The following is a 14,771-nucleotide window of genomic DNA, read 5'->3' as shown; positions in this document are numbered from 1 at the left end:
CCTTGATCTCTTTCCACCTATTGCATTTCCAACGCCCCTCCCCCAAGTCCCTCCTCCCTACCTTTTATCTTAGCCTGCTGGACACATTTTCCTCATTCCTGAAGAAGGGCTTATGCACGAAACATCGATTCTCCTGTTCCCTGGATGCTGCCTGACCTGCTGTGCTGTTCCAGCAACACATTTTCAACATCCCTTTAACAAACAGCACTCCATTAAAAAGGCTTGTTAGACCTCTCTGTATGCCAATTCCCCCACTGGTTAGCTTACGTACTTTGAAAGTAATCAATTTGTTTTTAAGTACTTTGACATGTCCTAAATGCACAACTTAAATTCAATTTCTTTATTCAGCAGATGGAAGACAGAGCTTTAGAATAAATTGGGAAAAAATGTTTCTATTGCCAGGAAGGTTAATAACCCAGAGTACAAAGGCTTAAGTTCAATTGACAAAAGGATGATACAGAGGTAAGAAAAATACATTCAGAGAATGGTACAACCTAGTTCAGGACTATTAAAGTATAAAAAGAAATACGAATATCTTGATTTAACCAACGGAAATGCACCACAAGATGTCACCTTTTCTAAAACAAAGCAACATTATTGAAGGTTTGAATAAGATCAGCAGCATTAACTTAATATGGTTCATAATTACATATGTTTTGTACTCAGGTTTACTTCCTACTTCTCTAAGAATTTTCTTATAAGACACATAAAACTTGTTTACATCTGTAGGGACCACCCGTAACTGTGCCATAATCCTGCAAAGAATTTTCCTCGTCTCCACATATTCTCGTAGGTAAAATATTCATTTACTATCTCTTGACTGTGGGTGCCTCACTCTCTTTGTCTATTTAGATTCCAAAACGAATCTGCTGGTTGCTTTATTTTGCAAGAAGACCCTGTGAGGTCCACTGTAGGTTCTCCCACTGCAGGCAATGTTCCAGCTTGTGTTCCTCGCAAGTTGCAAACTGAGAAGAAGCCTCACCCACCCTCCAAAAGGTCAATGATGAAGTTAGTGTTTCCTCTGATTGCAGAACAGCTTTGTCTAATTTTGGTTACCTTCTCTCTGTGAGTTGAAAACCACATAAGGTTCAAACTGCAGCTAAAAATCTTTCTTAGCAAACACTAAGGTAAATTAAAACAAGTAACCTTCTAAACTGCACCTATCTCTATGCTGATGGAGCCTGCTGTCAAACATCCTGTAATATTCATTTCCAATAGAATCCCTACAGTGCGGAAGCAGGCCACTCAGCCTATTGAGTCCACACCAACCCCCTGAAGAGCATCCCACCCAGACCAACCGCCCCCCTTCACTATCCCTGTACCCCTGCATTTACCATGGCTAATCCACCTAACCTGCACATCTTTGGACTGTGGGAGGAAACCGAAGCATCCGGAGGGAACCCACACAGACACGGAGAGAAACGTGCAAACTCCACACAGACAGCTGCCCGAGTCTGGAGTTGGACACATGTCCCTGTTACTATGAGACAGCAATGCTAACCACCACCAAGCCATCCACAGCATTTAGTTGGCCGTTTATTTCAGATTTTTATTCAATTAAGTTTCTCCATCTGTCATTCAGAATAGTTCATATGGTTTGGCAAAGGGAGGGATCTAACCTTTCAGGTCATTACTGAATGCTTTCAAGCTACCTTAATTTCTTTAACAATAACATATTTTTTAAACTTCATTCGTGCAAGCATAGCAGATGACACATCTCTAGCTCTCAGCTGAGTAAACCCACGAGCTGTTTTATGATCTTACTTTGCTAGCTGTTAACCTCGTAAGTCAACAGTTTCAACTTTTTAAGTTTGATGGACTCCAGGCTTGCTTTAACTGCATTATCCTAATCCAGACAGTTAACCTATAATTCCCTAAACTAAACATTAAACACTAAAACACAGGAACCATGACAGGGTATTCACAACAAGAAGAACTTATAATGTAGAATGCACTGCCTGAACTTAATTTTCAAAAAGGAATTGGGGAAACAGATGAAGGAGAAAAATTACAGTTCTGTGGGGGAGAACGGTGGACTGGAACTAACTGAATTGCACTTTGAAAGAGAAAGTACAGATCAATAAATAGGCAGAATGGCCTCCATTCATGCTGTGTGATTCCAATGATGTTTCTGGATACTGTCCACTAGCAATGTATTTCTAAATGAAAATTTATGAAGAATTTTCCAGCTGAACAGTGTAGCACTGGACAAAGATCATCATATATTAAAATTCTAATTACAGTGTTACAAACAAAACAAGGATGTTTTTAAATAGTTCCCAAATTACTCAAGACACACCTAATATTTAATACAATGTACAGAGGAACATCAATTATCCGAAGTCATTGGGCAGGCAGGTTTTCGTATGGATAATTAATTATTCGGATAATTGATTTGATCTTAACAAAGGAAGCCACACTGCACATAATTGCGTTAAAAAGCATAATATCAGAGTTTTTATTTCATTCGATCGCTAAAATTTGTACAAACACTGGATACCACTTAAAAATTCATGACTTTTTACAAATTAGATCACTTTTTGTGAACCGGTACAGTAAATAAAATTTATTGAGGTGGAGATTGGTTATTATTTTCGAAGTAAATATCCAGCTGCTGTTGTTTTTATTTTGTGAACGATAACATTTGGCGAAGATGCATCAACCTAACGGCATCGACTTTATTTTGTGCTTTGTACCACTCTATGAAAAGTCGCAAACTGTCGATAGCTTCATTATCAGGGATTGGAGGTGTCACTATCAGATTTTCCTTACCATCCACGCCATCTGTACTTTCCTGCTGTTCTCCTGTGACTACGCTGATAATCTGATCATCGCTGAGTGTCTCTGTTCCGATATCGTTGTCACAGTTTACCCAAGCATCGATCTCAGTCTCTACAAAGTCTCCTAAACCCATCTGTCACCAGTTTTCAGTGATGTCAGTGGTTAGCCTTTGTTCTGGATGGGTGTCCTCTTCATTGTCCCGGCTACGAACATGCAAGCCATTGTACCAACACTCCGCAATTGTCGATGGCTTGATGCGGTCCCAAGATTCAGCGATCCCCATGATCCCACTGTCCTTGACTGTGAATGCCTTCATAAATTCCTGCAGTCCTTTCTCTGTATTGTCTTCACCCAGGACGGCGTGCAACATGTTACAATGATAATATTTTTTCATAATTGAGATGATTCCCTGATCAAGCAGCTGTAACCTTGAAGTGGTGTTGGCTGGTAAAACTTGATAGCTCTGTCTGCTGATTCTAACTGGCTACCTTTCACAGTGTGTGCCCCCACATTGTCACCAAGTAGAGGGGCATATTGGTCAGGTCCAGCGCTTGTCAAATGTGACCCTGACAGCAGGTACAAACGCTTCATGAAATCAGCATGAAAAAGTGGATATTTCATTCATGCCTTATTTTGTGCTTTGTACCTCAGAGAAAACGAGTTCTTGTCACAGTTCTTGAAGCAACGTGGATTAGCACATCGCCCGATGCAGACACGAGGTCATTTATGAGTACCGGTGGCATTGACACAAGGGAAAATTGTAATCCGATCCTTTTGCACTTTATGTCCCAATACCTGCTTTTACGCGGTGGATGCAAGTGTTTTATCTGGCAATGCACGCCAAAACAATTCACTTTCATCAGCGTCGTACAATTGCTCAAGTTTATACTTTCCTTCATGAATGATGGATTGCAGTTTCAGCCTGTAGCCTTCCATTGTGCTGTCATCCACGGACTTCTGTTCTCCAAGAATGCTGCGCTGCCTAATGCCGTGACGATGTTTGAAGCGTGTAACCAGCCCAATGATACACCGTGATCAGACCCACCGGTGTGGAGTTGTTCATGGAAACTGGCAGCTTTTTCCGGTATCATCGGGCCAGAAAAGGGAATTCCCTTTTCACGCTGCTGTGAAAACCATAAAAACACAGCTTAGTCAAGTTGCTCATCCTTTGCTAGCTTCATGGATTTTCTTTTTCAAACATTTGCAGTGTCACGTTAGCTGATGGATTTCTCAATCGCTGGTCTTGCTTTCCTGATGTCAGACACTGTTGCTATTCCAACGTCGTACTCCTGTACAATCTTTGTTGCCTTTTCACCATGATCCAGATGCTGTAAAACCTCACTTTTCTGTTCAATTGTCACTGCAGTCCGCTTTCTCTTCACAGACTTGGTAAGTAGGTACAACAAACTCGATCAGTTAGACCAGATACGAACTGGGAAAAAAGTCTTAGAGGGAATGAAGACACCACTGATTTTGTCATGCATTTTAAATCCTTCAGCATGTCAGTCATTTTTATGTGTTAAAATTCTTCCAACACTGCGACAATTGACTGACTAAGATTGTTGCACCAGTGTCACTAACACCTCATTGCTGCAATGCTTGCGCATCTTCTTCAGTGCAGGTGTTCCTCAGTTAAACTAAAGACGTGATCGTTACACCAATGTGGGCTGAAATTATTTTAACACGGCTACAATTGACTGACTGAGATTGTTGTCAAGATTAGCGTGGTGCTGGAAAAGCGACATTTCGGGCAAAAGCCTTTCAACATCCTGATGAAAGGCTTTTGCCCGAAACATCGATTTTCCTGCTCCTCGGATGCTGCCTGATCTGCTGTGCATTTCCAGCACCACGCTAATCTTGATTCTAATCTCCAGTATCTGCAGTAACCACTTACACCTGACTGAGATTGTTGCACCAGTGTCATTAATACTTCTTTGATGCAACATTTGCACATCTTCTTCAGTGCCGGTAACCCTCATTTACCCTGTACTGTTAAGAAAAGACGTGATCATGGCACCATTATCGGTAACACTACTTTGTTGTAACGGTGTCATAGGACCTCAAGATCTCCTTTGGATAATCTGATTTTCGGATAATTGATGTTCGGATAATCGAGGTTCCTCTGTACTTTTTAAGATGAATTCTATTGGTGTAAATATTATGAAGTAATGAAAATACAGGTATCCGGGAAGATCTTCTCTGTCTGTAATTAATATTAAATAATATAAACATGTTCTTTATAAGCCATATCTACCATTTTATTACAAAGGAAAATTCTGTCGTATTCCTATAAAAATCTATAACTGCTGAGTTTGGAAAAGGCAACAATCATAACATGTTCTTTGTGCATTAAAAATGTAATCTTGCCTCCTTCACTTTGAGTGCTGTCTTGAATTCTTCCAAATTAATCTCCTTATCCTCACCAGCAATATTTTCAAACTGCTTGGTCACCCATTCCAACCACTTTGCATCATCATCTGCACTCATTGTGCTGCAACAGAAGGAGGTGGTGGAAAAGAAATGGAGCAATAATTAAAAATAGGAAAGCTCATAAAAATTAGCAACCCCCGTCAATGGTCAATGGTCAGCCTTACTGCCCACCAAACGTCTCGAAAGCAGAACCTTTGGTGACTATATTCATACATCCCATTTCTTTGGGAGCTTATTTTACAATTAACAATGAAAACATAGCCCCTCATTTTGCTTCGGACTGCCAATGTGAACAATTCGAAAAGAATCATTTTTTTGCAGACGTTATTCTATATCAAATTACAAGAGACATTGTGTTTTTAAATTTTAAGTAGCTTTAAACACCAAACCTTCTAAAGAACATTGATTTTTTTTTGTGAGGATTCCAAGTTAAAAGTCAATTTCATTACTGTGGATATCAGGTAAAGTACTCACCCAAAATATTAATTGATGTTCTCTCTTCTGTTTCCAAATTCCACTGATGTTCTCTCTTCAGTTGCCAATAGCTCCAGCCATTCCTACTTCAACCAATTTCAAAGAGTAATTTGCAAAACCGAGCTTGATTTCATGGAAGAGAAGATTGAAATTGGGGATTCCAGTTTTTAAAATGGTGAAATGCAGAGATATAACATTTCAATGGTGGATCAACTGAAGACAGAGGATCACCATCATAAGTAAGGATTGTGTACGTAAAAATGGAAATTTTTGAAAATGCTGACACACTACAATTACTTATAATTTGAGGGCTTTATCACAACTGGTAATCTAAGATAAATTAAATGTAACAATTAAAAAGAGACCGGTTATTGCTGTTAGAAGGGGGTATTGGGCAGAGTGGAACTGGGGCGAAAGCAAGATAATTTGATGGTGTGAAACTCACTCTATAGAGAGGTCTAAATTCAGTAAACACAGGCCCTACAGCCTCCTGTTTTCAAATTTCCACAATTCCATTTTGTAACTAGCTTGAGGACAAGGATACAAAAATAACAAGTTAGAAATAAGATAGATGAATATCTCCTTCAAACAAGCAGTAAAGGCACAGCAGAGGCCTCTCTGTACTTTATCACTCTATGTGCAACAGCCGTACAGTCAAAGCAGTTGGTATATTAATCAAGTCTTTTACAAAGGATCTGGATAAATATTTGATTGGGAATGGAAGACAGACGTATACATACATGAAATCAAACTTACACAAAAAGTGCTGGTTCCTTCAGTCCAGAGACAGTTTGAATATCCTGCCCTGGAAAACAATCTGTCAAAGGTAAGAATTGAAATGTGGATTATTAATTGAAAGTTTGTTGGAGTTTTCTGGAGTAAGATGATGGGAGTTAAAGGGTCGCCAGCTCTGATTTGATGCATTCCTTGCTCACTGGACTGGATTGGTTAAGACTGGATGTTGCCCCAGAACTAAGTAGGTAGAGCTGGCAGAAAGCTGAACTGTAAGACATTAGCGCAGACAATTTGTGACTGCAGGTATTTTAAGGCATTGTAAATAAACTTATTGCACACTTAGAAATTAATGTCATTTCTGCACTGCTCTGAGAGATATAAAATATACAACTTTTGACACTTCCACGTTTTAGCTACTGCCTTCCACATCAAATGGAAAGTTAACCATCAGTCACTGTCTTTCCTCCTCTCATCTCTAATATTTTTAATGCAAAAATATTTCTAGGATTCCAAAGAAAATGTGGTTTACCAAATATTATTGTATGAAGAAATGGGTGTCTCATTTAAGGATTCTGAAGCAATATTTCTCTATTATAACTTACATTATCATAAACTCACTTTATCAGTACAGCTTTACAGTTATGGTGAAGGAAACAAAGATAAAAACCTTCCTATTGTGTTTTTGATGTTGTTGATGCATTACAAGAGGAAATCTTCTCCCTCTACAGACTTAGTTCAATTAGTTTGTCCAAGTTTATTTAATGAAAATTAACGCGCATAATTTACAATGCTGCTGTCAGCCACTGTTGGGGACCAGTTGCTACTTTAGACTAATTTACAACAGATTTGCAAGGTTGCATGTTAATTATTTAAATCAGAACTGCACGTGTTTGTTTTTTGTGCACACCAGGGTGAGATTTCAATCCTGCCTGCGATTCATATATTCTCGATGATGTTTAGGTTTGGCTTTCTCCAAGTTTTCAGACTCCTCGTAGCCAAGCTGCCTTCGGTTTTACTCCTGATAAAGTGTTGTTTCTCCACACCTTGGCGTAAGCTGCTTTCAAGGTGGAGATGCTACAACTGTCAGAGATTATTAATAATTGCCCCATGAATCGCCCCCTGAAGTAAGTGACTAGGATTTACTTCGATCATGTAACTGTCCTCCAGTTACTTCATTTTGCTGGAGAGATCACATTGCCTATACTTGGGGATTTTGCTGTAGATTCAGTTGTGTGTTTTGTTTGCTACAGACATTACATAAATAGACTCTAAATACAAATAAAAGTGTGATTCACTCTGAGTGCAACATACAAAAATCTGAAAAAAAAGGCTAGTCTAATAGTTACCATTGTCAATTGTTGTAAAGCCACATGTGGTTCATTAATATCCATTACGGAAGGAATCTGCCATCCTTACCTAGTCTGGCCAACACATGACTCCAGTTCTACAAAAACATGGTTAACTCTTAACTGCCCTTTGGGCAATTAGGAATGGACAATAATTACTGGTCTATCTCGAGACACTCATATTCCGTGAACAATTAAAAAAATACTGCCAATCTCTTCTGGTGGTAACTCTTAGATCAGTATTATTTGAAATCAATAATTCCTTCTTTGTTCAATGGTTTGGAAAGCTTTCATTTACAATATCAACCAGGTTTGATTTTTCACTTGGGTTACACATAGATACTTAATATATCTGCAGTTGGTGCAGTTATACAGGACCTTGGAACGAGGGCTTATGTTTAACCAGGATGGTTAGGTTTGTCAAGCCCTGGGCCCTGGAGAGGGTCTCCTGAGTTAATACAGGTATACATACAATGCTCCCGTTCCTTTGTTTGGGAGCTTTGCGCTGAGCATAGCTGTTCTGTATTTTGTGGGTTTTTTTGGTTTTTTTTTGCTTTTTTTTTGGTGTTGCTTTGCACAGTGTTAGGGTTTGTTTTGTATTAGAGGGTGGGTTAATAGTTAGGAGACAGTAGTTGTTTTGTAATTTCTGTTTTTTTCTTTTTATTATACTGTTATTTGTTATTGATTGTAGTTTTCAAGAATTTTATCTGTTTGTAAAGTTAAAAAAATTTGCTAATAGATATATTAGCAGTTTTGATCTCCTAGTCTGAGGAAGGACATTCGTGCTGTTGAGGGAATCCAGCGATGGTTCACCAGACTGATTCCCAAAATGGCAGAACCAACATATGAAAAATGACTGGATGAATTGGGCTTGTACTCCCTGGAATTTAGAAGAATGAGAGGGGATCTCTTAGAAATTATGAAGTCTGGATGGGACTGGACAGGCTACATGCAGGAACAATGTTCCCAGTGTTGCAGAAGTCTAGAACTAAGGGTCACAGTCTAAGAGGTAAACCATTCAGGACTGAGATGAAGAAGAATGTCTTCACTCAGGGAGTTGTGAACCTGTGGAATTCTCTCCCACAGGAAGCTGTTGGGGCCAGTTTGTGAAATATATTGTGCTGGATATGGCCCTTGTGGCTAAAGGGATCAAGGGGTATGGACAGAAAGTGGGAAAATGGAATGCTGAGATTGCATGATCAGCCATGATCAAATTGAATGGTGGTATGGGCTCAAAGGGCCGAACGGCCTACTCCTGCTCCTATTTACGATGAATCTATGCTTATGCTATATTCCTGTGAACACCTTTTGTATTGGGCTGTTAAGCCATTCCAAAAACAGAGCTTTGAGAAAAAATCTAGCACAGGTTTAGGGCTCATCGCAAGTATTGCACCAACCAGCAACTACGCAGAACGCGAAATGTGAGTGGCTGATTTTAAATTATTCCGAGTATTTAAAATTCAATCTGGAATATTTTAAAAACACAGCCACCTTAAAGGGATGACCAAAGGGTCTGAAGACAATAAGGAGAAAAAAGATCAATTAATCAATCAAATGTTGTAGTAATATAACTTCATTTATTTTGCTCATTTGCAGGTCCAGGATGGATCAGCCCTGGTCACTTGGAATGTGACACTCTAGCTGTTTGTCTCTATTGTGTGGTCTTATTCACATCAGGTGGTCCTGTAGAGGCAGCACCTGATGCTTTCTGTGATCAGTGAATGGCTCTGTTAGCCCTTCAGCTCACAGTGCTCACTGAGTGCAGATAGCCTGAGGATTTTATAGTGAATCTGACTCTGGACCAATTAACTGGGTGCCCCAATGATAATCTCAGTGGGCAATGGTTCCTGGGACTGGGCTGGGCAGGGGGTACTTGGCACCTGGAAACAATCCCAAACTCTGTTTCCTACCTCCAGAAGAAAAATGCAGTTTGCAAACTTTGCTCACTGCAACAGTTAATAATGAAAATGATTTTGGAAGTTTCAAAGCTCAACAGTTTCTTCAAAAGTCCTATCTCCTAAATGGAGTCACTGATTCTGGAGTTGAATCACCAGTCAACGTTTGACCCCAATCATATGCTCCTGTCATCTGACCATGTTGTAAACACACCCCCTTTGGTTACCCAACTGGAAAGCAGACCCTTGACTACCTGACTACATGTTGTTGTGATACTAGTATGCACTGGAGAAGATACAGGTCCAAAATAAGTAAATTCTACCAAACATCATTTCTCCCATCCCCAACATGTTTATAATTAATAAACAAATTAGCCCAAAGGCAACGAAAAAAGAAACAATGTTGCCCCCATGATTTCTCTCACTGGGACTTATGACAGGAATATATTTGATGAGAAATCAATATTTAAAAGCCACGGATCATGTTTAGTACTGGAGATTTGGCAACTCCACTCCCAAGACAGTTTTATCTTTCTTTAAAAATGAGCACGATTCAAATTATGTTGTTTATATCGTAAAGACTATACTTGTTGACGATACAGATATGCATGCTCTAGTTGTGATTAACAGCAGCTGATACAAATTGGAGAACACTTAGGTCACACAAAACAATCAGCGAGGGGGATCTTGTGGTGCAATGGTAATGGCTGTACATCTGATGCTGGAAAGCAGAGTTCAAGTCCCACTACTCCAGAGGAGTGTCATAACATCCCTTAGCAGGTTGAATAGAAGAAAATAAAGAACTACCAATGAGTGGCTTGTGAAGTTCTATGTTCAGGTCTCACCTGCCCTGGGACTTGCATCGCCTTGGGAGTTGCACATGGGAATCAAGCAGAATCCCTGATATAGTACAATTGCTGGGAAATTGAGGATTCTGCTGGGCAACCCCTCTGTGTCTGAAACCCTCCAAAGCGTCTGTGTAAATCAAGCAGTTAATTAAATAGTTACCCAGGAAAGATTAGACAATTAAAAAGAGTCAAATGTCTGGGTAATTCAGTAACATCACCTAGACTAAAACATCCCTTTTGCACCGGACTTGATAACTCTGTCCCTACCTGCCTGGCACCCTACCGTCCTGGTACACTAATCTCCTCCCTTCACAGGAGCTGTCAGAATGCCTACAATGATGGATCTTTACATCACAGAAAACAACAACTGGCGTCTGTGAAAAAGGACAAATGATTTGCCTTCCCTGACCATCCTGCATTCTGTCAAAATTAATGCTCACTCTGCATCTGTAAGGAGCGCTGATTGGAATCTCCTGATCATTAGATAAACATGGAGTGGCAATGTGTGTGTGATTGCCACGCCTTGGAAGATCTGACCCAATGTGTTCAAACAGCTGGATTAAAACATTGGTGATGTAATGATAGTACCTCAGGGCCAGATGGTTCAAGTCCCATCTCAGGATCGGCCTGCGTTTGTCACCCAAAATATCTAAATAGGTTGATTTTTTTAAAAATATATTGATTTCCACCTGGAAGGGCGAGTCTGTGGAAGTGAAAAGGAATCACTGTATCCTATTCTGGGTAATGTGAATAAGCCTGTCAAAGACAGACTTGCTCCTGCTACTTATTTCTACCAGATTATTACAGACAGAAGCAATAGAAGCAGGAGTAGGCCATCCAGCCCTCGAGTCTCCCCCGCCATTCAACAAGATGATGGATGACCAGCCTCAAACCTCAACTCCAGAGTTCTGCATCAGTTCAGCATAGCCCTCAACCAAATCAAAAATCTATCAACTTCCTCTTTAAATCCTTCCAGCAATCTAGCTTCCACAATCTTTTGGCATTTACCAGATTAACATATTCACCAGATTAACATGTTCGCCAGATTAACATATTGCTACCTGTGGATGCAAATATGAAAGGGAAATATGCAGAGCATTCTGGATGGTGGTAATAAAGAGATGCATTATTCTAACTCTGAAGCAGGGACCATTGGCAGTGATTGACTGTGTTTCTTTGCTATTTCTTATTCTGGTACCTGTTTGTCATATGTTTAATCCAATCTTTCCTGGTGGTGTAACCCACGTCAAAACAATTCTAAGCACTTCAGTAATCCAGCCGCACCTTTTGTTGTGTATGTGACAGCTACAATCAAAATTCAGGCAAGGAAACAATTAACATCAACTTAAATTTGTTTCACACTTATGACAGGTTTGTTTGGCTGCAGATATTTCATAATTATAGCCTCTTTATGATTCAGTTTGTTTATTTGACACTAATCCCCTCTGACTCCAGAAGCTTTAAACCCAGATTAAGTCGTACAGGATTCTGCAGCTCTCTTTAATAGCCGTGCCAAAATGAGTTGTGTTGTTCTCAAGTTTACTCTCTACAGACAAAGGCTTACAGCACGTAACAGCCACTAACTCATCCATTTCAAATGCAAAGTGGTTCGGATGGAGAGCCAAAAAGGGAAACCAACAGCTGGCGCACAGGAACACGTCACTGAGATACACAATAAGTTCCAAGGGAGGCATGAAATACTACTTCCATTCCTATGAGTAAAGGCCACAACATCCAATAAGAACTGAGAGGACAAAGAATGAACAGGCTGGGTCCCTTTCTGCTAGATTAGACTGAGAGGAGACGAGATCGAGGTCTCCGAAATTATGAAGTAGTTTGATGTGGTAGACATTGAGGAGATGTTACCAATGGTAGCTGAGGCCAGAACTGGGAGCCATAAATATAGGATACTCATGGATTAATCCATGAGGGAATTCAAGGGAAGGATCTTTACCCAAGAAATGGTGAGAATGTGAAATTCGCTCTCACAAGAGGGAGTAAATGATTGACAATAATAGCGTTCATATATTCAAAGGTGAGCTAGATAAACACAAAAGGGAGAATGAATCAAAGAGGAATTAGGAGGAGGCTTATGTAGGATATTAACATTGTCAGAGATCTACCACGTTGATTAGCCCAAATTTACTTTGTGATATGAACTTGTTTTGTGTCAGAATCCATAAGAAATCCAACCCTTGATGCTCCCTTCATTTTGATCACCTTTCCGCCATGGTCATTTCTATTTTAGTTTGTTCATTCCCAGGATGTGTGTTACTGGCCAGGCCAGTATGTATTACCCATCCTGAATTGGATTAGGTGTTATACTTAGGCTTGACCAGGTGGGGATGGCAGTTTTCTTCCCTAAAGGACATGGGTGAACCAGATGGGTTTTTCCTGACAATTGACAGTGGTTTCATGGTTCTCATCAGATTCCTAATTCCAGATATTTATTGAATTTGAATTCCACCATCTGTCATGGCAGGATTCAAACCCAGGGCCCAGAATATTACCAGGATCTCTGAATTAATAGTCTAGCAATAATACCACCGGACATTGCCTCCCCATTTAGGAGAGGAATTGCCAGAGGAATCTTTGACTCTGCGCCATGACTGTAGGGAAGACACAGGCACACCACCGCTAACGTCAATCTTCACTCACCATCTACTGACAAAAGCTTTCACTGATATAGTGCCTTTAACACAGAGGAACAGTCCTAGCCTCCCAAAAAGGTGTCATTACAGTCTTGACATTGATTCAAGAAAGTAAATATTGGCAGCGTTGATGAAGCGAGACAGGTTTAAGTAGGGCTAAAAGGAAGAATTTTTTTTTTGGAGAGAGGGAACTCCATGTTATAATTTAAGGCAGAATATGGCACCCCTTGCTCAACCCCTTAACTGCACCATGGCCCAAAGTTTACAATGTCCAAAATTACCAGCATCTCAATCTTTACTCAGCTGAAACTAACAGCAAATTTGGGAGTGTGGTCATGTTCAGGATAAGAGGGAAATCCAGATGTTTCTATGTAATTTTACACTTTTTCAGGTGGGTGTACTTTTCAAATTCTCTGGGTTGCAATCTCCAGCCATTAGTGAATTGATGGAAACTTCAAATTTCACACTGAAAAAGCTACATTGTATTAAATGTTTTTTGCTGTACAGATACCAAAATTGTGGAAAAAAATACCTTCACTGACACTGAAAAGCTAATTTGATATAAAAGAATATCAAATCCGTCTATTGTGATGAAAGTTTCGATCTATTTTGATTTAAAAAAAAGTTTAGAATATTTTAGTACCTTTCTTAATCCTATTAAAATCAGTGATTTTGTTATCTGTAAGGTTAAATTAAAAGTAAAAGGTTCCAATGCTTTTAAATTCCTTTATTGCTGTCAGTGGGAATACTTCACTGTGATTGGCTGCTTATCTTGGCCTCTGACATCACTGCTGCTAGATGCCTGGAGATTCGTTTGGCTTGCTGTCAGATTTAAGTGACCACCAGGAAGAGGGGAAACTGGGGGAGACAACTGGCCCTTTGTGAGCAGATCTGTTCGAGATCCATAGTGAGGGTCATTGCTTCACCACTGACCACAAACCATCACTGTATTTTTTTTCTTAGAATTCCTACAGTGTTGAAACAGACCCTTTGGCCCAACAAGTCCACACCGACCGTCTGAAGAGTGTCTCACCCAGACCCATTACTCTACCCTATTACTCAACATTTCCCTTGACTAATGCACCTAACCTACACATCCCAGAACACTATGGGCAATTTAGCATGGCTAATTTACCTAATCTGCATGTTTTTGTTCTGTGGGAGGAAACCAGAGCACCCGGAGGAAACCCACGCAGCCACAGGGGGCATGTGCAAACTCCACACAGTCGCCTGAGGCTGGAATCGAACCCGGTCCCTGGCGCTGTGAGGCAGCAGTGCTAACCACTGAGCCACCGTGCCACCAAAAACTGTATTATTGACTTTTAGCTGCTGTGGCAGTTAGGAGCAATGTAGTTGAAAAGCTTCTGACAAAATTCGGTTTGCATTCTTATTTCTGATTGCTTTTCAGAAATAAATGCCCCAGAGGGAAGAATAATATTTTTTTTAAAAATAATACTTGGACATGAATGTACTGGTCCTACTGTATTGAAGAATATGAATCAGGTCCATCTGTGTTATTCGCCAGTTTTATTAACTTTCACAAAAATATTTTTTCGAGTTGTTATCTGGGTTGGACTCAAGACTCACAATGGTCAATACAATCAGGAAAAG

General features: G+C 40.0%; 1 protein-coding gene across 1 annotated transcript in view; it reads right to left on the bottom strand.

Moving 5' to 3' along the window:
* The window catches only part of nox5 (NADPH oxidase, EF-hand calcium binding domain 5), a 94,261-nt gene that overhangs the window by 74,753 nt on the left and 4,737 nt on the right, over window positions 1-14,771 (bottom strand). The window contains exons 2-4 of the mRNA XM_043677192.1: window positions 6,442-6,502; window positions 5,686-5,808; window positions 5,149-5,272 (exon numbers count right to left, since the gene is read on the bottom strand). Of these exons, the coding sequence (XP_043533127.1) occupies window positions 5,149-5,268 (120 nt within the window). The 5' untranslated portion in view covers window positions 5,269-5,272; window positions 5,686-5,808; window positions 6,442-6,502. The remainder of the gene's footprint in view (window positions 1-5,148; window positions 5,273-5,685; window positions 5,809-6,441; window positions 6,503-14,771) is intronic.

The sequence above is a fragment of the Chiloscyllium plagiosum genome, chromosome 36, assembly GCF_004010195.1.
Source record: "Chiloscyllium plagiosum isolate BGI_BamShark_2017 chromosome 36, ASM401019v2, whole genome shotgun sequence".
Taxonomy (NCBI): Eukaryota; Metazoa; Chordata; class Chondrichthyes; order Orectolobiformes; family Hemiscylliidae; genus Chiloscyllium; species Chiloscyllium plagiosum.
Note: the sequence above shows the minus strand (reverse complement) of the source record. Positions and strands in the feature narration are given on the sequence as shown.